General features: G+C 49.4%; 1 protein-coding gene across 1 annotated transcript in view; it reads right to left on the bottom strand.

Moving 5' to 3' along the window:
- Nucleotides 1–26,889, bottom strand: part of LOC119977765 (dynein heavy chain domain-containing protein 1-like) — a 459,774-nt gene that overhangs the window by 136,167 nt on the left and 296,718 nt on the right. The window contains exons 27-30 of the mRNA XM_038818968.1: nt 16,786–16,987; nt 13,296–13,398; nt 10,860–11,009; nt 1,737–1,928 (exon numbers count right to left, since the gene is read on the bottom strand). Coding sequence (XP_038674896.1) covers nt 1,737–1,928; nt 10,860–11,009; nt 13,296–13,398; nt 16,786–16,987 — 647 coding nt within the window. The remainder of the gene's footprint in view (nt 1–1,736; nt 1,929–10,859; nt 11,010–13,295; nt 13,399–16,785; nt 16,988–26,889) is intronic.

The following is a 26,889-nucleotide window of genomic DNA, read 5'->3' as shown; positions in this document are numbered from 1 at the left end:
ACCGACCCCACATTCCACACTACCCCCCACCTACCCATCCACCCTCCCCCCCACCGACCCATCCACACTCCCCCCACCCCCACCTACCCATCCTCACTCCCCCCCACCTACCCATCCACCCTCCCCCACCTACCCATCCGCACTCCCCTCCCACCTACCCATCCACCCTCCCCCCACCTACCCATCCACACCCCCCCCCCCACCTACCCATCCACACTCCCCCCACCCCCACCTACCCATCCTCACTCCCCCCCACCTACCCATCCACCCTCCCCCCCACCGACCCATCCACACTCCCCCCCCACCCGACCCATCCACACTCCCCCCCCACCTACCCATCCACACTCCCCCCCCACCTACCCATCCACACTCCCCCCCACCTACCCATCCACACTCCCCCCCCACCTACCCATCCACACTCCCCCCACCTACCCATCCACACTCCCCCCCCACCTACCCATCCACCCTCCCCCCACCTACCCATCCACCCTCCCCCCCCACCGACCCATCCACCCTCCCCCCACCTACCCATCCACACTCCCCCCCACCGACCCATCCACCCTCCCCCCACCTACCCATCCACACTCCCCCCCACCTACCCATCCACACTTCCCCCCACCTACCCATCCACCCTCCCCCCCCACCGACCCATCCACCCTCCCCCCACCTACCCATCCACACTCCCCCCCACCTACCCATCCACACTCCCCCCCCACCTACCCATCCACCCTCCCCCCACCTACCCATCCACCCTCCCCCCCACCGACCCATCCACCCTCCCCCCACCTACCCATCCACACTCCCCCCACCAACCCATCCACCCTCCCCCCACCTACCCATCCACACTTCCCCCCACCTACCCATCCACCCTCCCCTTCCACCGACCCATCCACCCTCCCCCCACCTACCCATCCACACTCCCCCCCACCTACCCATCCACACTCCCCCCCACCTACCCATCCACACTCCCCCCCACCTACCCATCCACACTCCCCCCCACCTACCCATCCACAATCCCCCCCACCTACCCATCCACAATCCCCCCCACCTACCCACCCACCCTCCCACCACCTACCCATCCACACTCCCCCCCACCTACCCATCCACACTCCCCCCCCCCCCCCCATCTACCCATCCTAAAATTAGTCTCAGCTCAGTAATAGTGACATAAGCAATGTGAAGCTACTGGATTTATTTAAAAACCAGCCTGGTTCACTAATGTCCTTCAGGGAAGGAAATCTGCCGTCCTTACCCGGTCTGGCCTACAAGTGACTCCGGACCCACAGCAATGTGGTTGACTCTTTTTTGAAAATACATTTAGAGCACCCAATTCATTTTTTCCAATTAGGGGGCAATTTAGCGTGGCCAATCCACCTAACCTGCACATCTTTGGGTTGTGGGGGTGAGACCCACTCAGACTTGGGGAGAATGTGCAAACTCCACATGGACAGTGACCCAGAACCAGGTTTGAACCTGGGGCCTCAGCGCCGTGGGGCAGCAGTGCTAACCACTGCGCCACCGTCCTGCCCCAATGTGGTTGACTCTTAGCTGTCCTCTGCAATGGCCAGGTGAGGCTGTCCGCTGTATTTTATAGAGGGCAGCTCACCACCTCCTTCTCAAGGGGAATCCAGCATGGTAATAAAAGCTTGTCTAGCCAGCCATATCCATATTCGGAGAATAAATAGAAAACCATCTTTTACCCTCACTGTTAAAAGTACAAGGAAAAGTCTACCCACCTGGTAAAAGTTTGACTGACTGATTAACTGTTTCACGTTGTCCCAACCATCCGGCTTTCCAAACATCAGGCACAGGGTGTTCATCACCATGACAACAGGAGGGGGAGGTGCACGGTACGTCCGTACCTCATCCAGATCCACTGAACTCAGAGAATGAAGAGCTTTCATCGCTGTCGCAAAAATTGGCTTCACCTGCAAGGTGAGAAATCAAAGAGTAAGGTATTGGAAAATGGCATTGTGATTGGAAATTAACAATGACGAGCTTTGTTCCATTGGGATAGGGTTAGATTATTGCAGTAGTGATCCAGTGACCTGGACTAGCAAATTCCAGAGCTTGAGGTCCAGGCAGCTGAAGACAGGGCCATCAATGGTGGAGTGATTATAATTGAAGAGGTACAAGAATTAGAGGATGCTAATATCTTGGAGGGTTGTGAAGGAATGCATTCACTGCTCTTTGACATGCAATGCATTCACTGCTCTTTGATGTGGTTGATGTTTGCAAAAGTTGGGGTTGGTGTCATGCACCCACGAAGGGAGATGAAAGAAGGTTCCAGCTGTTTTGTGGAAGCTGTCAATCACAGCCACTACTAGAAAGGAATGAATGGCTTGCAGCTGCAGGACCTGGGGGGTTGGAAAAACACAGTCCCAGGTTACAGCCGTTCTTCTTCCCGGAATGGACATGTGGAGCTTCCATTGAAGTGTTACAGCTATAATTTTATTCACTGCTCTCTAGATTCCAGACAGGGGGAGAGGGTCTGGGGAGGGGGCGTCTGTTGCCACCCCCCCTTTAGACAGAGGGCCCTATAGTCAGGGTATTTTTGTGGGGGTTTTTTTATGTTAGGGGGTCCTTGTGATGGGGATTATTTTAGTCAGGGGCTCTCGGTAAGGGTCCCTTTAGTTAGGGAGTCTCTGTTGGGCTTTCTTTCAGTAGGGGATCCTGGAGGGGTCTCCTATTCATGGTGTCACAGGGGGTCTTCCTATTCCAGGGTACCTAGGGGGTCTCCCTATTAAGGGAGTCTCTGGCGGAGTCTCCTTATTCAAGGGGACCCTGGAGAGTCTCTCCATTCATGGGGTCTCTTGGGAGGGGTTCCCCTGTTTTAGGGGTCTCTGGGGGGGGGGGGGGGAATGTGGCAGTGGGAGGTCTGGTAGAGAAGATGTGGGCGTGTAGTGCATTGTGGGGGGGGGGGGAGGGGGATGGCCCTTGTTAGCTTCTGGATGCTATTCAGTAAAGAGGCAAGAGTTCTGCTTCGGAGTGTTCTGGGGGCGGAGTAGGAGGAGTAGGAGGAGTAGGAGGAGTAGGCGGAGTAGGAGGAGTTGGAGGAGTAGGAGGAGTAGGAGGAGTTGGAGGAGTAGGAGGAGTAGGCGGAGTAGGAGGAGTAGGCGGAGTAGGAGGAATAGGAGGAGTAGGCGGAGTAGGAGGAGTAGGAGGAGTAGGCGGAGTAGGAGGAGTAGGAGGAGTAGGAGGAGTAGGCGGAGTAGGAGGAGTAGGCGGAGTAGGAGGAGTAGGCGGAGTAGGAGGAATAGGAGGAGTAGGAGGAGTAGGTGGAGTAGGCGGAGTAGGCGGAGTAGGAGGAGTAGGAGGAGTAGGAGGAGTAGGTGGCACATTCGATACCTCCCGCCTGTGACGGACTTTCGGACCTTTTTCCCACCGACTTTTCTTGGATTTTATGGGATAAATCGGTGAAGTATGCAACAATAAGCAGGAATCCCTCTCTGGTGTATGGAGAATTGGACCAGAAGTGGCCGTGTGAAACGACTCAGTCCTGGTAGTGAGAAGCAAGCGGAGCTGGTATCGCGGGTCAGCATGGCGGAGGGCAAGGGCTGAGGAGAGGCAGCTTAGTGGGCGACGGAGCAGCTGGTGAAGTTTTTTGAGGATTGCTTCACCAAGCTGAAAAAGGATACGATGGACCCGATCAAGGCTTCGATTGATCAAGTAGTCTTGAATCAGGTGACCCAGGCGAAAGCGATACAGAGATCGAACAAAAGTTATCTGACCAGGAGGACTATATAACCGTGCCGGAGAACAAGGTGGAGGTGTTAGGCGACGCCAGAAGAGCATGCAGGAGAAACTGGAGGACCAGGCGATCAACGAGGCAAAGGCTATGATATCTGCCTCCGCACTCATTTCCAACCCCGGCTGGTCCGACACCCCGAATATTGCCTCACAGAGGCCCGGGTCCAGTTTCACGTGCACCCCCTTGGAAATTACCCTAAAACCTCCTTCCAGTAATCCTCTAGCTTTGGACAGGCCCCCACAACGCTCACACACATCTTCTACTCCTTCAAAGAATTGGCTCATCCTCGCCCTCGTGAGGTGTATACCACCTTCAGCTGTATCAGCACCAACCTCGCGCACGAGGTGGAGGCATTTACTCTCCGGAGCACCTCACACTAGACCCCCCTCCTCTATAACCTCTCCCAACTCTTTCTCCCACTTTGCTTTGATCCCTTCCAGCGGTGCCTTCTCCTCCTCCAAAATAGCTCTGTAAACCGCTGACACTACCCCCTTCTCCAGTCCCCCTGTCGTCAGCACCTCCTCCAGCAATGTGGGGGCCGGCTCTACCGGGAAGTTCTGTATCTCCTTCCTGGCAAAATCCCGAACCTGCATGTATCTAAACATTTCCCCCTGCACCAGCCCATACTTCGCTTCCAGCTCCTTCAATCCTGCAAACCGACCCCTAAGAAACAAATTTTTTAGTGTCTTAGTCCCCTTCTCCTCCCATTTCCGAAAACTTCCATCCCACCTCCCTGGCTCAAGTCTGTGGTTCCCCCGAATCGGCATTGACCCTGCTCCCAACCTGAAGTGTTGGTGAAACTGCCTCCAAATTCTCAATGAAGCTATTATTCCCGGACTCCCTGAGTATTTCCCCGGAGCTATCGGGAGCGGCGCTGTTGCTCGTGCTTTCAATCCTGACCCCCTACACAAACTCTCCTCCATTCTGACCCACTGGGAATCAACCCCTCTGACCCAGCTCCGCACCTTCTCCACATTCGCCACCCAGTAATAATACATCAGGTTCGGGAGACCCAAACCCCCTGCCTGCCTTCCCCTCTGTAACAGCACCTTTCTAACTCTGGCCACCTTCCCTCCCCATATGAACGAGGTAACCCCTCCCTCGATCTCCCTGAAAAAAGCCTTTGGCAGGAAAATCGATAGGCATTGAAAAAGAAACAGAAATCGCGGCAACACATTAATTTTAACCGCCTGTACCCGACCCGCCAGTGACAGAGGGAGACTATCCCACCTTGCCAGGTCGGCTTTCACTCTCCCTGCCAAATTAGAGATGATGTACCTGCAAAGCCTCCCCCACTCCCGGGCAACCTGCACCCCCAGATACCTAAAGTGAGTCCCTGCCCTACGGAATGGCAGCCCCCCCACCCCTGCACCCACCCCCGACCGACACACCACAAAATACTCACTCTTGTCTAGATTCAGCTTGTACCCCGGGAAAGACCCAAATACTTGAAGCAGCTCCAATATTGCCCCTATCGACACACTCGGTTCCGACACGTATAACAACAAGTCATCGGCATATAAGGACACTCTTATCCCCCCCCACACTATTTAAAAGGTTTATTCATGTGGGGGGAGAGGTTCGAACAATAGGGAGATGGACTGTTTGGCGCCGGGGCGGGGGTTATCGGGGTCAGCATGGATCAGCTGACTCGCGGAAGCGCAGTGGGATGTGAGCAAGTGTTAAGTTGATACTTGACCTGGAGGATGAGGTTTCTGGTGCTGTTTGGGGGGGGGGGGGGGAGACTGCTTTGCTGACAGGGGAGGAACTATTGTCAGGGAATAAATGGGAGGTCGGGATCTGCTGCTGCTCATGGGGGTACTCAGGGAAGCGGGTGGGGGGGGGGGGTGCGGGCCCGGGGCTGGCCTAAAAAGGGTGATGGCTAGTCGGCAGGGGTTGGGGGTGTGGGGGGGGGGGGGGGGGTAGACCCCCATCCACGTTGATTACGTGGAACGTGAGAGGACTGAATGGGCTGGGCATGAGGGCTCACGTGTTCGTGCAGCTAAGGGAACTGAAGGCAGACGTGGCTATGCTACAAGAGACACATCTAAAGGTCATAGATCAGACAAGATTGAGGAAGGGATGGGTTAGCCAGGTGTTCCACTCAGGGCTGGACTCAAAGGCCAGGGGGGTAGCTATTTAGATTAGTAAGCGAGTGGCATTTGAGGCTGGGAGAATCGTGTCAGATAAAGGGGGTAGGTACATAATGGTGAGCGGAAGGTTGGAGGGTGTACGAGTGGTGCGCATGAACATATATGCTCCAAACTGGGACAGCGTGGAGTTTATGAGGCGGGTGCTAGGTAAGATCCCGGACTTAGAGTCACATAACCTGATCATGGGTGGGGGTGGGGGGACTTTAACATGGTCATTGATCCGGAATTGGACCAGTCAATATCCAGGTCAGGGAGGAGGCCGGCTGTGACAAAAGAATTTAAGGGCTTTATGGTACGGATGGGGGTATACACCCATGGAGGTTTACACGGCTGAGGACGAAGGAGTTTTCTTTTTTTACTCACGTCCGTAAGGTTTACTCTCGTATTGACTTTTTTGTTCTGACCAGGGCGTTGATACCGAGGGTGGCGTGGACGGAATACTCGGCAACTGTGGTCTCCGATCATGCCCCATATTGGGTGGATTTGCGGGTTACTGAGGGGAGAGGGCAACGCCCGTTATGGCAACTGGATGTGGGGTTGCTAGTGGATGAAGCGGTCTGCGGGCGGGTGAATAAGTCCATCCAGAACCACCTGGACACAAATGACACGGGAGAGGTACCTGCAGTGACGGTGTGGGAAGCTCTGAAGGCTGTTGTTAGAGGGGAACTAATTTTGATTTGGTCCCATAGGGAAAAGGGGGAACAGGCGGAGAGAGATTAGTAGAGGAGATACTCCAGGTGGACAGGAGATACTCGGAGGCCCCTTACGCGGGACTCCTGAGGGAGCGGCGGAGGTTACAGGCGGAGTTTGAGTTGTTGACCACAGGGAAAGCAGTGGAACAGTTGAGGAAGGTAAGGGGGGCGGTTTATGAGTATGGGGAGAAGGCGAGTAGGATGTTGGCACAACAGCTTAGGAAGAGAGAGGCGGCCAGGGAGATTGGTAGAGTGAAGAATAGGGATGGTAACATATCTTGGATGGGGGGGGGGGGGGGGGGGGGACAAAGTTTTTAAAGAATTTTACAGTAAATTGTATGAGTTGGAACCCCCGGCTGGATTGGAGGGGATGAGGCAGTTTCTGTTTCTGGTATTCACAAAGGAGAGGGACAAGACGGATGTTGAGGCTAGGGATGGATGTTTAAATACTCTAGGTCAAGTTGTCATACGGAAGGGGGAAATTTTGGATATTCTAAAAGACATTAAGGTGGACAAGTCCCCAGGACCAGATGGGATCTATCCCAGGTTACTGAGGGAAGCGAGGGTCGAAATAGCTGGGGCCTTAACAGATATCTTTACAGCATCCTTGAGCATGGGTGAGGTCCCGGAGGACTGGAGAATTGCTAATGTTGTCCCTTTGTTTAAGAAGGGTAGCAGGGAAAATCCAGGGAATTATAGACCTGTGAGCTTGACGTCAGTGGCAGGCAAACTGTTGGAGAAGATACTGAGGGATAGGATCTATTCACATTTGGAAGAAAATAGACTTATCAGTGATAGGCAGCAGCGTTTTGTGCAGGGAAGGTCATGCCTTACAAACCTAATAGAATTCTTTGAGGAAGTAACAAAATTAATTGATGAGGGAAGGGCTGTAGATGTCATATACATGGACTTTAGTAAGGTGTTTGATAAGGTTTCCCATGGCAGGTTGATGGAAAAAGTGAAGTCGTATGGGGTTCAGGGTGTACTAGCTAGATGGATAAAGAACTGGCTGGGTAACAGGAGACAGAGAGTAGTGGTGGAAGGGAGTGTCTCAAAATGGAGAAGGGTGACTAGTGGTGTTCCACAGGGATCCGTGCTCGGACCACTGTTGTTTGTGATCTACATAAATGACCTGGACGAAGGTATAGGTGGTCCGATTAGCAAGTTTGCAGATGATACAAAGATTGGTGGAGTTGCAGATAGCGAGGAGGACTGTCAGAGAATACAACAAAATATAGATAGATTGGAGATTTGGGCAGAGAAATGGCAGATGGAGTTCAATCCAGGCAAATGCGAGGTGATGCATTTTGGAAGATCAAGTTCAAGAGCGGACTGTATGGTCAATGGAAGAGTCCTGGGGAAAATTGATGTACAGAGAGATCTGGGAGTTCAGGTCCATTGTACCCTGAAGGTGGCAACGCAGGTTGATAGAGTGGTCAAGAACGCATACAGCATGCTTGCCTTCATCGGACGGGGTATTGAGTACAAGAGTCGGCAGGTCATGTTTCAGTTGTATAGGACTTTGGTTAGGCCACATTTGGAATACTGCGTGCAGTTCTGGTCGCCACATCACCAGAAGGATGTGGATGCTTTGGAGAGGGTGCAGAGGAGGTTCACCAGGATGTTGCCTGGTATGGAGGGTGCTAGCTATGAAGAAAGGTTGAGTAGATTAGGATTGTTTTCATTGGATAGACGAAGGTTGAGGGGAGACCTGATTGAGGTCTACAAAATTATGAGAGGTATGGACAGGGTGGATAGCAACACGCATTTTCCAAGAGTGGGGGTGACAGTTACAAGGGGTCACGATTTCAAAGTGAGAGAGGGAAAGTTTAAGGAAGATGTGCGTGGAAAGTTTTTTACGCAGAGGGTGGTGGGTGCCTGGAATGCTTTGCCAGCATAGGTGGTAGAGGCGGGCACGATAGCATCATTTAAGACGCATCTAGACGGGTATATGAACGGGCGGGAACAGAGGGAAGTAGACCTTGGAAAATAGGAGACAGGTTTAGATAAAGGATCTGGATCGGCATAGGCTGGGAGGGCCGAAGGGCCTGTTCCTGTGCTGTAATTTTCTTCTTTGTTCTCTTCTTCTTTTTTCTGCTGTGGGATGTCCTTTCAATAGTTCTTGACCTTTTCTTGCGGACCTGTTCGCTATCCGATGTACTATTTAAACTGGCACTGCGTTTCTGTGCCCTCCATTTTTGAACTTTGTGTTCCCAATGGTCTCCTTATGCACTGTAAATCTATGATGATTTGGACTGTGGGAGGAAACCGGAGCACCCGGAGGAAACCCACACACACACGGGGAGAACGTGCAGACTCCACACAGACAGTGACCCAAGCCGGGAATTGAACCTGGGACCCTGGAGCTTTGAAGCAATTGTGCTATCCACAATGTTACCGTGCTGGCCCTTGGATATATCCTGTCAGGCCCGGGGGACTTGTCTATCCTCAAGTTTTTGAAAATGCCCAACACATCTTCCTTCCTAACAAGTATCTCCTCGAGCTTACCAGTCTGTTTCACACTGTCCTCTCCAACAATATGGCCCCTCTCATTTGTAAATACTGAAGAAAAGTACTCGTTCAAGACCTCTCCTATCTCTTCAGACTCAATACACAATCTCCCGCTACTGTCCTTAATCGGACCTACCCTCGCTCTAGTCATTCTCATATTTCTCACATATGTGTAAAAGGCCTTGGGGTTTTCCTTGATCCTACCCGCCAAAGGTTTTTCATGCCCTCTCTTAGCTCTCCTAATCCCTTTCTTCAGTTCCCTCCTGGCTATCTTGTATCCCTCCAGCACCCTGTCTGAACCTTGTTTCTTCAGCCTTACATAAATCTCCTTCTTCCTCTTAACAAGACATTCAACCTCTCTTGTCAACCACGGTTCCCTCACTCGACCATCTCTTCCCTGCCTCACAGGGACATACATATCAAAGACACGTAGTACCTGTTCCTTGAACAAGTTCCACATTTCACTTGTGTCCTTCCCTGACAGCCTATGTTCCCAACTTATGCACTTCAGTTCTTGTCTGACAGCATCGTATTTACCCTTCCCCCAATTGTAAACCTTGCCCTGTCGCACGCACCTATCCCTCTCCATTACTAAAGTGAAAGTCACAGAATTGTGGTCACTATCTCCAAAATGCTCCCCACTAACAAATCTATCACTTGCCTTGGTTCATTACCAAGTACCAAATCCAATATGGCCTCCCCTCTGGTCGGACAATCTACATACTGTGTTAGAAAAGCTTCCTGGACACACTGCACAAACACTACCCCATCCAAACTATTTGATCTAAAGAATTTCCACTCAATATTTGGGAAGTTGAAGTCACTCCTGACTACTACCCTGTGCATCTGCACCTTTCTAAAATCTGTTTCCCAATCTGTTCCTCCACATCTCTGCTGCTATTGGGGGGCCTATAGAAAACTCCCAACAAGGTGACTGCTCCTTTCCTATTTCTGACTTCAACCCATATTACCTCAGTAGGCAGATCCCCCTCGAACTGCCTTTCTGCAGCTGCTATACTATCTCTAATTAACAATGCCACCCCCCCCACCTCTTTTGCCACTCTCCCTAATCTTGTTGAAACATCTATAACCAGGGATCTCCAACAACCATTTCTGCCCCTCTTCTATCCAAGTTTCCGTGATGGCCACCACATCGTAGTCCCAAGTACCGATCTATGCCTTAAGTTCACCCACCTTATTCCTGATGCTTCTTGCATTGAAGTATACACACTTCAACCCATCTCTGTGCCTGTAAGTACTCTCCTTTGTCAGTGTTACCGTCCCCACTGCATCACTACACGCTTTGGCATCCTGAACATCGGCTTCCTTAGTTGCTGGACTACAAATCCGGTTCCCATTCCCCTGCCAAATTAGTTTAAACCCTCCTGAAGAGTACTAGAAAATGTGGGCACTTGAGAGAACTCGTGATCTTCTTTGAGCAGTGCTGCAGGGTATTTACATCTGCTTAAAAGGCAGACAAGACTTTGTTCAAATGATGGCACATACAGCAGTGTAGCACTCCCTCGGTATTACACTGGGAATGTCAGTCTAGATTCTGCGTCAAAGTCAATGCAGTGGGAATTGAACCCACAAATTCCTGACTAAAAATCTGGAGCACGAGCCACTCAGTCACTGCCTGTCCCATAAGATGTAAGTACTCATTATTAATAAACAGAAAATCAAGGACACTCAGAGATTAATTGATGTATTGTTGGATCAAGCAGCATGATCTTATGTCAGTTGAACACTTACCGTGCCAAATTCCTTCTCAAATTTCTTGTGGGCAGCCTCGAGCTCGCGCATCAGTAACGTGATACGGAATTCCTCATCACGACATTGCGACAGGAGATCCAGAAATTCTGCTTTTGCTTTTCCGTAACGACTGAGCAATTGATTCCTTATCTGTAGTAGGTAAGGTCGGGATGTCAGAGAGTGTTTCAATGCAGCTTTAGCAAGCAATTATTGCAGCAGGTATGGAGTTTAAGATGTGGGTGCGCAGGGTGGATTCAGGCCCCAGAAGTAGACCGGAGGTGGCTATAGGGTCGGCAGACTGCTGTGGTGGGCTGGTTAAAAGGCCTGTCTCATTTCTGTGGGATGTTGTCCCAGTTGCTTGATTACATTTAGGCTCCCTTGTCCTCTCACCCTTCACCACCCCCACCACTTCATCCCTGTATAGAGTTTATGTCCATAGTGTACACTGGGCGAATGGATAAGTAAAAACCATGAGTTGGCAAGTAGCTATGAGGTGGGTGGAGAACATGCGTTGTGATTGAGTTGTCATGGTGACTGTAAAGGGCCAAGGGTTGGTTGGCAGGCAAGAGTTAGACATCACTTGGTATGAAGGGACATGAGGGAAATGGAAATTGGGTGAGGGTGTGGTTAAGGCCTTTTGAACTTTCCTTTCAAAGAACAAAGAACATTACAGCACAGAGGGCAACATGGTTTTATGAATAGGAGCTCGTGTCTCACTTGATCGAGTTTTTCGAGGAAGCGACGAAGATGACTGATGAGGGGAGGGCGGTGGATGTTGTCTATCTGGACTTCACTAAGGCCTTTGACAAGGTCCCTCATGGCAGACTGATACAGAAGGTGAAGTCACATAGGATCAGGTGTGAGCTGGCAAGATGGTACAGAACTGGCTCGGTCATAGAAGGCAGAGAGTAGCAATGGAAGGGTGTTTTCTGATTGGAAGGCTGTGAATAGTGGTGTTCTGCAGGGATCAGTGCTGGGACCTTTGCTGTTTGTAGTGTATATAAAATATTTGGAGGAAAATGTAACTGGTCTGATTAGTAAGTTTGCAGACGACACAAAGGTTGGTGGAATTGCGGATAGTGATGAGGACTGTCAGAGGATACAGCAGGATTTAGATCGGTTGGGGACTTGGGCGGAGAGATGGCAGATGGAGTTTAATCCGGACAAATGTGAAGTAATGCATTTTTGAAGGTCTAATGCAGATGGGAAATATACAGTGAATGGTAGATCCCTCAAGAGTATTGACAGTCAGACAGATCTAGGTGTACAGGTGCACAGGTCACTGAAAGGGGCAACACAGGTGGAGAAGGTAGTCAATGCTTGCCTTCATCTGTCGGGGCTTTGTGTAAAAATTGGCAAGTCATGTTACAGCACGATAGCACGAGTGATTAGCACTGTGGCTTCACAGTGCCAGGGTCCCAGGTTCGATTCCCGGCTGGGTCACTGTCTGTGTGGACTCTGCACGTTCTCCCAGTGTCTGCGTGGGTTTCCTCCAGGTACTCCGGTTTCCTCCCACAGTCCAAAGACGTGCAGATTAGGTGGATTGGCCACGATAAATTGCCCTCAGTGACCAAAAAGGTTAGGAGGGGTTATTGGGTTACGGGGATAGGGTGGAAGTGAGGGCTTAAGTGGGTCGGTGCAGACTCGATGGGCCAAATCGCCTCCTTCTGCACTGTACGTTCTATGTTCTTTATAGAATCTTATTTAGGCCGCACTTCAAATCATAGAATTTATCATAGAATTTATAGTGCAGAAGGAGGCCATTCAGCCCATTGAGTCTGCACCAGCTCTTGAAAAGAGCACCCTACCCAAGGTCAACACCTCCACCCTATCCCCATAACCCAGTAACCCCACCCAACACTAAGGGCAATTTTGGACACTAAGGGCAATTTATCATGGCCAATCCACCTAACCTGCACATCTTTGGACTGTGGGAGGAAACCGGAGCACCCGGAGGAAACCCACGCACACACGGGGAGGATGTGCAGACTCCACACAGACAGCGACCCAAGCCGGAGTCGAACCTGGGACCCTGGAGCTGTGAAGCAATTGTGCTAACCACTACGCTACCGTGCTGCCTCCTCCCCCCCCCTCCCCCCCAACCTTATTGGAAGGATTGTGCATCCTGAATTTAGCAACACAGAACACCACACATTGTGTATTTATGTTTGCCCTATGTCTATATTTTGTGTATGGAATGTTCTGCCTGGACTGTGCACAGAACAATACTTTTCACTGTACCTCGGTATACGTAACAATGAACAGATCCAGAATCCAGACCCCAGGAAGAGTCAATGCCCTTTGCGTATGGCCCAAGGACCCAAGGATAGTCAATGTTCTTTGACCCTGAATCAAAGATTGGCCTTCAGGAGAAGAAGGAAGGGAGGGAAAATTTGACGAATTGGGCGTTCTGTTGACTTCGATGTAATTTCTTACCTTTGCCAAATGATCAAGCTTGTGTTTCAACTGATCTATATGCTTCCTGAATTCTTCTGCTTCTTTATAGACATCTTGGACCTTATCCAGCCCCTGTCCAGTCCTGTAAATAATACTCAGAATCGTTACTTTCCTCATAGAACGTTACCACACAGAGTGGGCTGGATTCTCCGTTTCAGACACTATGTGCTGGTGCTGGGACTAAATCGGTGATGTTCTACCACCATGGAATGGCCGCCGTTCCCGGAGCAATTCAGGATCCGTTAATGGGCTCGCACCGGCATCACTGTAACTAGAGACACTCCAAGGAAAAACGGTGCCCAATCCGCCGGGTCGCATACAGCACCCCCCCCCCCCCCCACACTCCCCCCCCCCCCCCCCCCCCACACACACACACTCTCACTACACACACACACACTCCCCCCCCACACACACACTCTCACTCCACACACACACACACTCCCCCCCACACACACACACACACTCCCCCCCACACGCACTCTCATTACACACACACACACACTCCCTCCCCACACATACACACTCCCCCCCACACACACACACTCCCCCCACACACACACACACTCCCCCCCCACACACACTCTCACTACACACACACACACTCTCACTACACACACACACACACTCCCCCCCCCACACACACACACTCCCCCCCCACACACACACACTCCCCCCCACACACACTCTCACTACACACACACACACTCTCACTACACACACACACACACACTCCCCCCCACACACACACTCCCCCCCACACGCACTCTCACTACACACACACACACATACTCCCCCCCACACACACACTCTCCCCCCCACACACACTCTCCCCCCCCACACACACACACTCTCCACACGCACACACTCTCACTACACACACACCCTCTCACTAAACCTCATCCCCAAACCATTCCCCTAATCTCCAAACCATTCCCCTAATCCCCAATCCATTCCCCTCGTCCCCAATCCATTCCCCTAATCTTCAATCCATTCCCCTAATCCTCAATCCATTCCCATAATCCTCAATCCATTCCCCTAATCCCCAATTCATTTCCCTAATCCCCAATCTATTCCCCTAATCCCCAATCTATTCCCATCATCCCGAATTCATTCCCCCAATCCCCAATCCATTCCCCTAATCCCGAATCCATTCCCCTCATCCCGAATCCATTCCCCCAATCCCCAATCCATTCCCCTAATCCCCAATCCATTCCACTAATCCTCAATCCATTCCCCAATCCCCAATCCATTCCCCTAATCTCCAATCCATTCCCCTAATCCCCAATCTATTCCCCTCATCCCGAATCCATTCCCCCAATCCCCAATCCATTCCTCTAATCCCCAATCCATTCCACTAATCCTCAATCCATTCCCCAACCCCCAATCCATTCCCCTAATCTTCAATCCATTCCCCTAATCCCCAATTCATTCCCCTAATCCTCAACCATTCCCCTAATCCCAAATTCATTCCCCTAATCCTCAATCCATTCCCCTAATCCTCAATCCATTCTCCTGATCCACAATCCATTCCAGAGTGTGATACAGGCGGGTAGGCGGAGGAGGTAGATATTCTGAGGAAGGAAGTATTAGCAATTTTGAAAAACCTGAGGGTCGACAAGTCCCCTGGGCCAGATGGGATATATCCAAGGATTCTTTGGGAGGCGGGATGAGATTGCTGAGCCTTTGGCTTTGATCTTTGGGTCCTCACTGTCCACGGGGATAGTGCCAGAGGACTGGAGAGTGGTGAATATTGTTCCTCTGTTCAAGAAAGGGAATAGGAATGACCCTGGTAATTATAGGCCGGTTAGTCTTACTTCGGTGGTTGGTAAATTAATGGAAAAGGTCCTGAAGGATCGGATTTATGACCATTTGGAAAGATGCAGCTCAATCCGGGATAGTCAAAACAGATTCGTGAAGGGTAAGTCTTGCCTCACAAATTTGATTGAATTCTTTGAGGAGGTAACTAAGTGTGTAGATGAAGGTAGAGCAGTTGATGCCGTATACATGGATTTTAGTACGGCGTTTGATAAGGTTCCCCATGGTCGGCTTATGAAGAAAGTAAGGAGGTGTGGGATAGAGGGAAATTTGGGCAATTGGATCAGTAACTGGCTATCACATAGAAGACAGAGGGTGGTGGTAGATGGTAAATTTTCAGACTGGAGACCAGTTACCAGCGGTGTACCACAGGGATCAATGGCGGGTCCTCTGCTATTTGTGATTTTTATCAATGACTTGGAGGAGGGGGCTGAAGGGTGGGTCAGTAAATTTGCTGATGACACCAAGATTGGTGGAGTAGTGGATGAGGTGGAGGGCTGTTGTAGGCTGCAAAGAAACATTGATAGGATGCAGAGCTGGGCCGAAAAATGGCAGATGGAGTTTAACCCTGATAAGTGCGAGGTGATTCATTTTGGTAGAAAAAATTTGAATGCAGATTACAGGGTCAACGGCAGGGTTCTGAGGAATATGGAGGAACAGAGAGATCTTGGGGTTCATGTCCACAGATCTCTGAAGGTTGCCACTCAAGTGGATAGAGCCGTGAAGAAGGCCTAGAGTGTGTTAGCGTTTATTAACAGGGGGCTTGAGTTTAAGAGCCGCGGGGTTATGCTGCAACTATACATGACCCTGGTGAGACCACATTTGGAGTATTGCGTGCAGTTCTGGTCACCTCACTATAGGAAGGATGTGGAAGCATTGGAAAGGGTGCAAAGGAGATTTACCTGGATGCTGCCTGGTTTGCAGGATATGTCTTATGAGGAAAGATTGAGGGAGCTAGGGCTTTTCTCTTTGGAGCGGAGGAGGATGAGAGGCGACTTAATAGAGGTTTATAAGATGATGAGGGGGATAGATAGAGTGGACGTTCAGAGACTATTTCCTCGGGCGGATGTAGCTGTTACAAGGGGGCATAACTATAAGATTCAGGGTAGGAGATATAGGAGGGATGTCCGAGGTAGGTTCTTTACTCAGAGAGTGGTTAGGGTGTGGAATGGATTGCCTGCTGTGATAGTGGAGTCGGACACTTTAGGAACTTTCAAGCAGTTATGAAATGAAATGAAATGAAATGAAAATCGCTTATTGTCAGGAGTAGGCTTCAATGAAGTTACTGTGAAAAGCCCCTAGTCGCCATATTCCGGCGCCTGTCCGGTTATTGGATAGGCACATGGAGCACACCAGAATGACAGGGAGTAGGATAGCTTGATCTTGGTTTTGACAAAGCTCAGCACACCATCGAGGGCCGAAGGGCCTGTTGTGTGCTGTCCTGTTTTATGTTAATCCATTCCCCCAATCCATCCCCAAATCCCGAACCTTTCTCTCAAACCCCAAACCATAATTGAATTCCCAATCCATCCCCGAATTCCCAATCCACTCCCCCAATCCCTTCCCTATTCCTGGCACTGGTTTCTGCTGCATTGCCCTGGTCCATGTGCAGGAATCCACAATCCCTTCCTGGACGTGGGTTGTGTTGACTCACCTGTCATTTTCCAAGCCCAAAGTTTGATCCAGGGTGTAGGAAATCATCCAGAACAGGTCAATGAAATCCAGGAAGTGTCGTGGACTAATGAGCGGCAGTGTGGGAGCCACGTGGTCAGCATAATTCAGCGCCGATTGGTGAATTAAAGCCATGACTTTGGTGATTTCTGGGATCATCTGCCAAATTTGAGCAATTGCTTGGCCTAACGTGAAGGGAAAGGAAAGCAATGAAGTTACAGCGACTGTAACCTGCAACATAGCTGGAACATCAGCTCCTCACAATCAGCAAAACACATTTCATATTGCACCTTTCCTAACTTTAAGCAAATTAAATGCTTATTGCCTGCAGCAGTGGAGTTAATGTGCAGATCGCTGATGCCAGGATTGCACAGCAAGATCCCGCAATGCAATAAATGGAATGTAGTTTGCAGGACAAACATTCGGCCTTAGACACACGGCAGAGAAATTAGACACAGTCTCAGCTTCAGGTCACATCTTCAAATCCAGTAACCCAGCTCTCCCTCAGTACTGACCCTCTGACAGTGCAGTTCTCCCTCAGTACTGACCCTCTGACAGTGCAGCACTCCCTCAGTACTAACCCTCTGACAGTGCTGCACTCCCTCAGTACTGACCCTCTGACAGTGCGGCACTCCCTCAGTACTGACCCTCTGACAGTGCAGCACTCACTCTGTACTGACCCTCTGACAGTGCGGCACTCCCTCAGCACTGACCCTCTGACAGTGCGGCACTCCCTCAGTACTGACCCTCTGACAGTGCGGCATTCCCTCAGTACTGACCCTCTGACAGTGCGGCACTCCCTCAGTACTGACCCTCTGACAGTGCAGCATTCCCTCAGTACTGACCGTCTGACAGTGCTGGGCTCCCTCAGTACTGACCCTCTGACAGTGCGGCACTCCCTCAGTACTGACCCTCTGACAGTGCAGCACTCCCTCAGTACTGACCCTCTGACAGTGCGGCATTCCTTCAGTACTGACCCTCTGACAGTGCAGCACTCCCTCAGTACTGACCCTCTGACAGTGCAGCATTCCCTCAGTACTGACCGTCTGACAGTGCTGGGCTCCCTCAGTACTGACCCTCTGACAGTGCGGCGCTTCCTCAGTACTGACCCTCTGACAGTGCGGCGCTTCCTCAGTACTGACCCTCTGACAGTGCAGCACTCCCTCAGTACTGACCCTCTGACAGTGCGGCACTCCCTCAGTACTGACTCTCTGACAGTTCAGCACTCCCTCAGTACTGACCCTCCCACAGTGTGGCACTCCCTCAGTACTGACCCTCTGACAGTGCAGCACTCCCTTAGTACTGACCCTCTGACAGTGCAACGCTCACTCAGTACTGACCCTCAGACAGTGCGGCACTCCCTCAGCACTGACCCTCTGACAGTGCGGCACTCCATCAGTACTGACCCTCTGACAGTGCGGCACTCCCTCAGTACTGACCCTCTGACAGTGCAGCACTCCCTCGGTACTAACCCTCTGACAGTGCAATGCTCACTTAGTACTGACCCTCTGACAGTGCGGCACTCCCTCAGTACTGACCCTCTGACAGTGCAGCGCTCCCTCAGTACTGACCCTCTGACAGTGCAGCACTCCCTCAGTACTGACCCTCTGACAGTGCGGCACTCCCTCAGTACTGACCCACTGACAGTGCAGCACTCTCTCAGTACTGACCCTCTGACAGTGCGGCACTCCCTCAGTACTGACCCTCAGACAGTGCGGCACTCCCTCAGTACTGACCCTCTGACAGTGCAGCACTCCCTCAGTACTGACCCTCTGACAGTGCAGCACTCCCTCAGCACTGACCCTTTGACAGTGCAGCACTCCCTTAGTACTGATCCTCTGACAGTGCAGCACTCCCTCAGCACTGACCCTCTGACAGTGCGTCGCTCACTCAGTACTGACCCTCTGACAGTGCGGCACTCCCTCAGTACTGACCCTCCCACAGTGTGGCACTCCCTCAGTACTGACCCTCTGACAGTGCGTCGCTCCCTCAGTCAGTGCAGCACTCCCTCAGTACTGACGCTTCAGTTAGTCGCATTTCTGAAACAGGGGTCAGCTGAGTTGCACTCAACGTTAGCTCTGGAAGGTTAATTGTGTAACAGTTTCATACTAGTTCCAAAGCATTGTTATTTGAAACCTATGAGAGCAGAGCTCTCTAAGTGCTGGTTTGTCTGCACTGTGAATGCTGGTTGGCTGAGTGCGAGTGTTTTTGGAGTTTTGTGGAAACAGGGAGTTTGGTGAAACTGGGAGAAGATGCAACAAGGGAGAGAGCGGATTGGTCAGTAGTGGGTAAGATTGGTGAGTCTTTACAACTTCTATCACATTTTGGTTTGAAAGTCTGTTTTGTGGTTGATAATCTGTAAGGGCTGTAATTGGTAGGGAATAAGGAAAGAAGCGTCAAGAGAATTGGATATAATCTGATATTAAGCATCTTCGAAAGGTTGAATTTAAAGGGTTAGGTCATGGCAAGAGATCTCAAAGCCTTGGCTGCTCCTCTTGCACCACGTGGGAGGCTGGGAGCCTTTATAGTGCCCGGGGCCAGTATGTGTGCAGGAAGCGTCTCCAGCTACAGCTCCTGGAAGCCCGGTTTCCGGAGCTGGAACGGCAGCTGGGGAGTCTGTGGGGCATCCATGAGGATTCCTGCACTGTCTGCCACGCTCTCTTGCTCTGTCTGGTGGTCACCCATTCCCTTCCCGCCTGTGGAGTCTGAACCTGCGATGTGACCACCTCTCCTTACGTTCTAGCCACGATGAGTGGTTGTTTGACGGCAAGTAGTGGGGATGTGGGGATGACCTTGGCAAGATGTTCATCTTCATCGATGACGTGTTGAAGGCTGTGAAGAAGATGTTACTGCACCGACCTTCTGAGAAGACAAACACGGGACACAATCGACAGAGTGCCCTTCATCATCCAGTACTTCGCCGGAGCGGAGAAACTACGATATTTTCTTCGCAGCCTTCAACATGTCATCGATGAAGATGAACATCTTGCCAAGATCATCCAAACACCTCCACTATTTGCCTTCAAACAATGGCGCAATCTCAAACAAAACATTGTTTGCAGTAAAGTACCCAGCCTTCAGAACAGCGACCACAACACCACACAACCCTGCCATGGCAATCTCTGAAAGACGTGCCGGATCATCGATATGGGTACCACCATTACACGTGAGAACACCACCCACCAGGTACGCGGGACACACTCGTGCGACTCGGCCAACTTTGTCTACCTCATACCCTGCAGGAAAGGATGTCCCGAAATGTGGTACATTGAGACCATGCAGACGCTGCGACAACGGATGAACGGACATCGCGCGACAATCGCCAGGCAGGAATGTTCCCTTCCAGTCGGGGAACACTTCAGCAGTCAAAGGCATTCGGTAAGCGTTCTCCAAGGTGGCCTTCAGGAAGCGCGGTAACGCAGAATCATCGAGCAGAAACTTATAGCCAAGTTCCGCACACATGAGTTCCGCACACATGAGTTCCGCACACATGAGTTCCGCACACAGCATCAACCGGGACCTGGGATTCATGTCGCATTACATTCACCCCCCACCATCTGGCCTGGGCTTGCGAAATCCTAACAACTGTCCTGGCTTGAGTCAATTCACACCCCTTTAACCTGGGGTTACCCCTCTCTCTGGATCTGTAAAGACTTAATTGCCTGCAAATGTTTGCATTCAAAGCATCGTCTTGCATCTTTGACTTTGTCTATCTATATGTTTCTGGAACATACCTCTTCATTCACCTGAGGAAGGAGCAGTGCTCCGAAAGCTAGTGTTCTAAAACAAACCTGTTGGGTCAACCTGGTGTTATAAGACTTATATCATAGAATTTACAGTGCAGAAGAAGGCCACTCGGCCCATCGAGTCTGCACCGGCACTTGGAAAGAGCACCCGACCAGAGGTCAACACCTCCACACTATCCCCATAACCCATTAACCCCACCCAACACTAAGGGCAATTTTGGACACTAAGGGCAATTTATCATGGCCAATCCACCTAACCTGCACATCTTTGGACTGTGGGAGGAAACCGGAGCACCCGGAGGAAACCCACGCACACATGGGGAGGTTGTGCAGACTCCGCACAGACAGTGACCAAAGCCGGAATCGAACCTGGGACCCTGGAGCTGTTAAGCATTTGTGCTATCCACAGTGCTACCGTGCTGCCACTTCTTACTGTGTGTGGTAGTATGACTAGGGGTATTACGGTACCTGGGAGTGTGAGCTGCGATTGGTGCAGAGGGCTGACTGCCCATTGGCCCAGGTATCGTGTCCTTCTTATCCCTATTGGCTAATAGGAAGGTAGCTCCGCCTATGAGGCGGGGTATAAGGACCCGTGTTCCCCTGCAGCCAGGCCATTTCCTGTACTTCTGCTGCTGGGCTCACTTCTTGCTGATTAAAGCCTTTCGTTTCGGACTTCACCTACGTTTCGTGTCCATTGATTGTGCATCAATTTAATTAGCAAGATTTTAAAGGTTGGAGCTCTGCATCAAGCTGGAGTGTCTTCGACTCAGCCCCTACGCAGCGTCTGCAACAGCCGCATTTAAGCACTGGCTGGCTTGCTTCAATAGTTACCCGAGCACAGCGGAAAACGTCCCGACGAGGGAGCAGAAATTGCACAACCTCCACTCGTGAGTCGGCACCACCATGTACACGCTCATAGAGGCCCCCACAAACCAAAGATGTGCAGGGAAAGCCACCCTGAAAGAAAACTTTGACAAAGGATTCTGAAAGAGATGTCCCGAACAGAAGGAAGAACATTTGAACTAAAGAACTAGCAGCAGGAGTGGGCCATCTGGCCCCTCGAGCCTGCTCCGCCATTCAATGAGATCATGGCTGATCTTTTGTGGACTCAGCTCCACTTTCCGGCCTGAACACCATAACCCTTAATCCCTTTATTCTTCAAAAACTATCTTTCTTTATTGTAAAAACATTGAATGAAGGAGCCTCAACTGAAAATGAAAAATGAAAATCGCTTATTGTCACAAGTAGGCTTCAAATGAAGTTACTGTGTAAAGCCCCTAGTCGCCACATTCCAGCTCCTGTTCGCGGAGGCTGATACGGGAATTGAACCGTGCTGCTGGCCTGCCTTGGTCTGGCTTTAAAAGCCAGCGATTTAGCCCAGTGTGCAAAACCAGTCCCTTTGGGTGAAGAAGTTCCTCCTAAACTCAGTCCTAAATCTACTTCCCCTTATTTTGAGGCTATGTCCCCTAGTTCTGCTTTCACCCACCAGTGGAAACAACCTGCCCGCATCTATCCTATCTATTCCCTTCATAATTTTAAATATTTCTATAAGATCCCCCCTCATACTTCTAAATTCCAACGAGTACAGTCCCAGTCTACTCAACCTCTCCTCATAATCCAACCCCTTCAGCTCTGGGATTAACCGAGTGTATCTCCTCTGCACACCCTCCAGTGCCAGTATGTCCTTTCTCAGGTAAGGAGACCATAACTGAACACAATACTCCAGGTGTGGCCTCACTAACACCTTAAACAATTGCAACATAACTTCCCTAGTCTTAAACTCCATCCCTCTAGCACTTGTAAACCAACTTTTTGTGACTCATGCACTAGCACACCCAGGTCTCTCTGCACAGCGGCATGCTTTAATATTTTATCGTTTAAATAATAATCCCGTTTGCTGTTATTCCTACCAAAATGGATGACCTCACATTTGTCAACATTGTATTCCATCTGCCAGACCCTAGCCCATTCACTTAACCTATCCAAATCCCTCTGCAGACTTCCAGTATCCTCTGCATTCTTCGCTTTACCACTCATCTTAGTGTCATCTGCAAACTTGAACACATTGCCCTTGGTCCCCAACTCCAAATCATCTATGTAAATTGTGAACAATTGTGGGCCCAACACGGATCCCTGAGGGACACCACTAGCTACTGATTGCCAACCAGAGAAACACCCATTAATCGCCACTCTTTGCTTTCTATTAATTAACCAATCCTCTATCCATGCTACTATTTTACCCTTAATGCCATGCATCTTTATCTTATGCAGCAACCTTTTGTGTGGCACCTTGTCAAAGGCTTTCTGGAAATCCAGATATACCACATCCATTGGCTCCCCGTTATCTATTGCACTGGTAATGTCCTCAAAAAATTCCACTAAATTAGTTAGGCACGACCTGCCCTTTATGAACCCATGCTGCGTCTGCCCAATGGGACAATTTATATCCAGATGCCTCGCTATTTCTTCCTTGATGATAGATTCCAGCATCTTCCCTACTACCGAAGTTAAGCTCACTGGCCTATAATTTCCTGCTCTCTGCCTACCTCCTTTTTTAAACAATGGTGTCACGTTTGCTAATTTCCAATCCACCGGGACCACCCCAGAGTCCAGTGAATTTTGGTAAATTATCACTAGTGCATCTTCAATTTCCCTAGCCATCTCTTTCAGCACTCTGGGATGCATTCCATCAGGGCCAGGAGACTTGTCTACCTTTAGCCCCATTAGCTTGCCCATCACTCCCTCCTTAGTGATAACAATCCTCTCAAGGTCCTCACCTGTCATAGCCTCATTTCTATCAGTCACTGGCATGTTATTTGTGTCTTCCACTGTGAAGACCGACCAAAAAACCTGTTCAGTTCCTCAGCCATTTCCTCATCTCCCATTATTAAATCTCCCTTCACATCCTCTAAAGGACCAATATTTACCTTAGCCACTCTTTTTTGTTTTATATATTTGTAAAAACTTTTACTGTCTGTTTTTATATTCTGAGCAAGTTTACTCTCATAAGCTATCTTACTCTTCTTTATAGCTTTTTTAGTAGCTTTCTGTTGCTCCCTAAAGATTTCCCAGTTCTCTAGTCTCCCACTAATCTTTGCCACTTGATATGCTTTTCCCTTCAATTTGATACTCTCCCTTATTTCCTTAGATATCCACGGTCGATTTTCCCTCTTTCTACCGTCGTTCCTTTTTGTTGGTATTAAAATCCCCCATGATAACTGCTGTACATTTCTACGTGCATCCGTTATTTCTTTGTTTATTGCCTGCCCCACCATAATGTTACTATTTGGTGGCCTATAGACTACTCCTATCAGTGACTTTTTTACCTTATTATTCCTGATTTCCAGCCAAATGGATTCAACTTTATCCTCCATAGCACCGATGTCATCCCTTACTATTGCCCGGATGTCATCTTTAAATAACAGAGCTACACCACCTCCCTTACCAATCCACTCTGTCTTTCCGAATAGTTTGATACCCTCGGATATTTAACTCCCAGTCGTGACCATCCTGTAACCATGTTTCAGTAATGGCCACTAAATCATAATCATTCATAAGAACATAAGAACATTAGAACTAGGAGCAGGAGTAGGCCATCTGGCCCCTCGAGCCTGCCCCGCCATTCAATTAGATCATGGCTGATCTTTTGTGGAATCAGCTCCACTTTCCGGCCCGAACACCATAACCCTTAATCCCTTTATTCTTCAAAAAACTATCTATCTTTACCTTAAAAACATGTAATGAAGGAGCCTCAACTGCTTCACTGGGCAAGGAATTCCATAGATTCACAACCCTTTGGGTGAAGAAGTTCCTCCTAAACTCAGTCCTAAATCTACTTCCCCTTATTTTGAGGCTATGTCCCCTAGTTCTGCTGTCACCCGCCAGTGGAAACAACCTGCCCGCATCTATCCTATCTATTCCCTTCATAATTTTAAATGTTTCTATAGGATCCCCCCTCATCCTTCTAAATTCCAACGAGTACAGTCCCAGTCTACTCAACCTCTCCTCATAATCCAATCCCTTCAGGTCTGGGATTAACCTAGTGAATCTCCTCTGCACACCCTCCAGCGCCAGTACGTCCTTTCTCAAGTAAGGAGACCAAAACTGAACACAATACTCCAGGTGTGGCCGCACTAACACCTTATACAATTGCAACATAACCTCCCTAGTCTTAAACTCCATCCCTCTAGCAATGAAGGACAAAATTACATTTGCCTTCTTAATCACCTGTTGCACCTGTAAACCAACCTTCTGTGACTCATGCACTAGCACACCCAAGTCTCTCTGAATAGCGGCATGCTTTAATATTTTATTGTTTAAATAATAATCCCGTTTGCTGTTATTCCTACCAAAATGGATAACCTCACATTTGTCAACATTGTATTCCATCTGCCAGACCCGAGCCCATTCACTTAACCTATCCAAATCCCTCTGCAGACTTCCGGTATCCTCTGCACTTTTCGCTTTACCACTCATCTTAGTGTCATCTGCAAACTTGGACACATTGCCCTTGGTCCCCAACTCCAAATCATCTATGTAAATTGTGAACAATTGTGGGCCCAACACGGATCCCTGAGGGACACCACTAGCTACTGATTGCCAACCAGAGAAACACCCATTAATCGCCACTCTTTGCTTTCTATTAATTAACCAATCCTCTATCCATGCTACTACTTTACCCTTAATGCCATGCATCTTTATCTTATGCAGCAACCTTTTGTGTGGCACCTTGTCAAAGGCTTTCTGGAAATCCAGATATACCACATCCATCGGCTCCCCGTTATCTATTGCACTGGTAATGCCCTCAAAAAATTCCACTAAATTAGTTAGGCATGACCTGCCTTTTACGAACCCATGCTGCGTCTGCCCAATGGGACAATTTCTATCCAGATGCCTCGCAATTTCTTCCTTGATGATAGATTCCAGCATCTTCACTATTACCGAAGTTAAGCTCACTGGCCTATAATTTCCTGCTTTCTGCCTACCTCCTTTTTTAAACAGTGGCGTCACGTTTGCTAATTTCCAATCCACCGGGACCACCCCAGAGTCTAGTGAATTTCGGTAAATTATCACTAGTGCATCTGCAATTTCCCTAGCCATCTCTTTTAGCACTCTGGGATGCATTCCATCAGGGCCAGGAGACTTGTCTACCTTCAGCCCCATTAGCTTGCCCATCACTCCCTCCTTAGTGATAACAATCCTCTCAAGGTCCTCACCTGTCATAGCCTCATTTCTATCAGTCGCTGGCATGTTATTTGTGTCTTCCACTGTGAGACCGACCCAAAAAACCTGCTCAGTTCCTCAGCCATTTCCTCATTTCCCATTATTAAAACTCCCTTCTCATCCTCTAAAGGACCAATATTTACCTTAGCCACTCTATTTTGTCTTATATATTTGTAAAAACTTTTACTGTCTGTATTTATATTCTGAGCAAGTTTACTCTCATACACTATCTTACTCTTCTTTATAGCTTTTTAGTAGCTTTCTGTTGCCATCTAAAGATTTCCCAGTTCTCTAGTCTCCCACTAATCTTTGCCACTTGATATGCTTTTTCCTTCAATTTGATACTCTCCCTTATTTCCTTAGATATCCACGGTCGATTTTCCCTCTTTCTACCGTCGTTCCTTTTTGTTGGTATTAAAATCCCCCATGATAACTGCTGTACATTTCTACGTGCATCCGTTATTTCTTTGTTTATTGCCTGCCCCACCATAATGTTACTATTTGGTGGCCTATAGACTACTCCTATCAGTGACTTTTTTACCTTATTATTCCTGATTTCCAGCCAAATGGATTCAACTTTATCCTCCATAGCACCGATGTCATCCCTTACTATTGCCCGGATGTCATCTTTAAATAACAGAGCTACACCACCTCCCTTACCGTCCACTCTGTCCTTCCGAATAGTTTGATACCCTCGGATATTTAACTCCCAGTCGTGACCATCCTTTAACCAATATTTACCTTAGCCACTCTATTTTGTCTTATATATTTGTAAAACTTTTACTGTCTGTATTTATATTCTGAGCAAGTTTACTCTCATACTCTATCTTACTCTTCTTTATAGCTTTTTAGTAGCTTTCTGTTGCCCCCTAAAGATTTCCCAGTCCTCTAATCTCCAGCAATCTTTGCCACTTGATATGCTTTTTCCTTCAATTTGATACTCTCCCTTATTTCCTTAGATATCCACGGTCGATTTTCCCTCTTTCTTCCGTCCTTCCTTTTTGTTGGTATAAACCTTTGCTGAGCACTGTGAAAAATCGCTTGGAAGGTTCTCCACTGTTCCTCAACTGTTCCACCATAAAGTCTTAGCTCCCAGTCTACCTTAGCTAGTTCTTCTC

The sequence above is a fragment of the Scyliorhinus canicula genome, chromosome 14 (genome assembly GCF_902713615.1).
Source record: "Scyliorhinus canicula chromosome 14, sScyCan1.1, whole genome shotgun sequence".
Lineage (NCBI taxonomy): Eukaryota > Metazoa > Chordata > Chondrichthyes > Carcharhiniformes > Scyliorhinidae > Scyliorhinus > Scyliorhinus canicula.
This window is presented reverse-complemented; position numbering and strand designations above follow the sequence as displayed.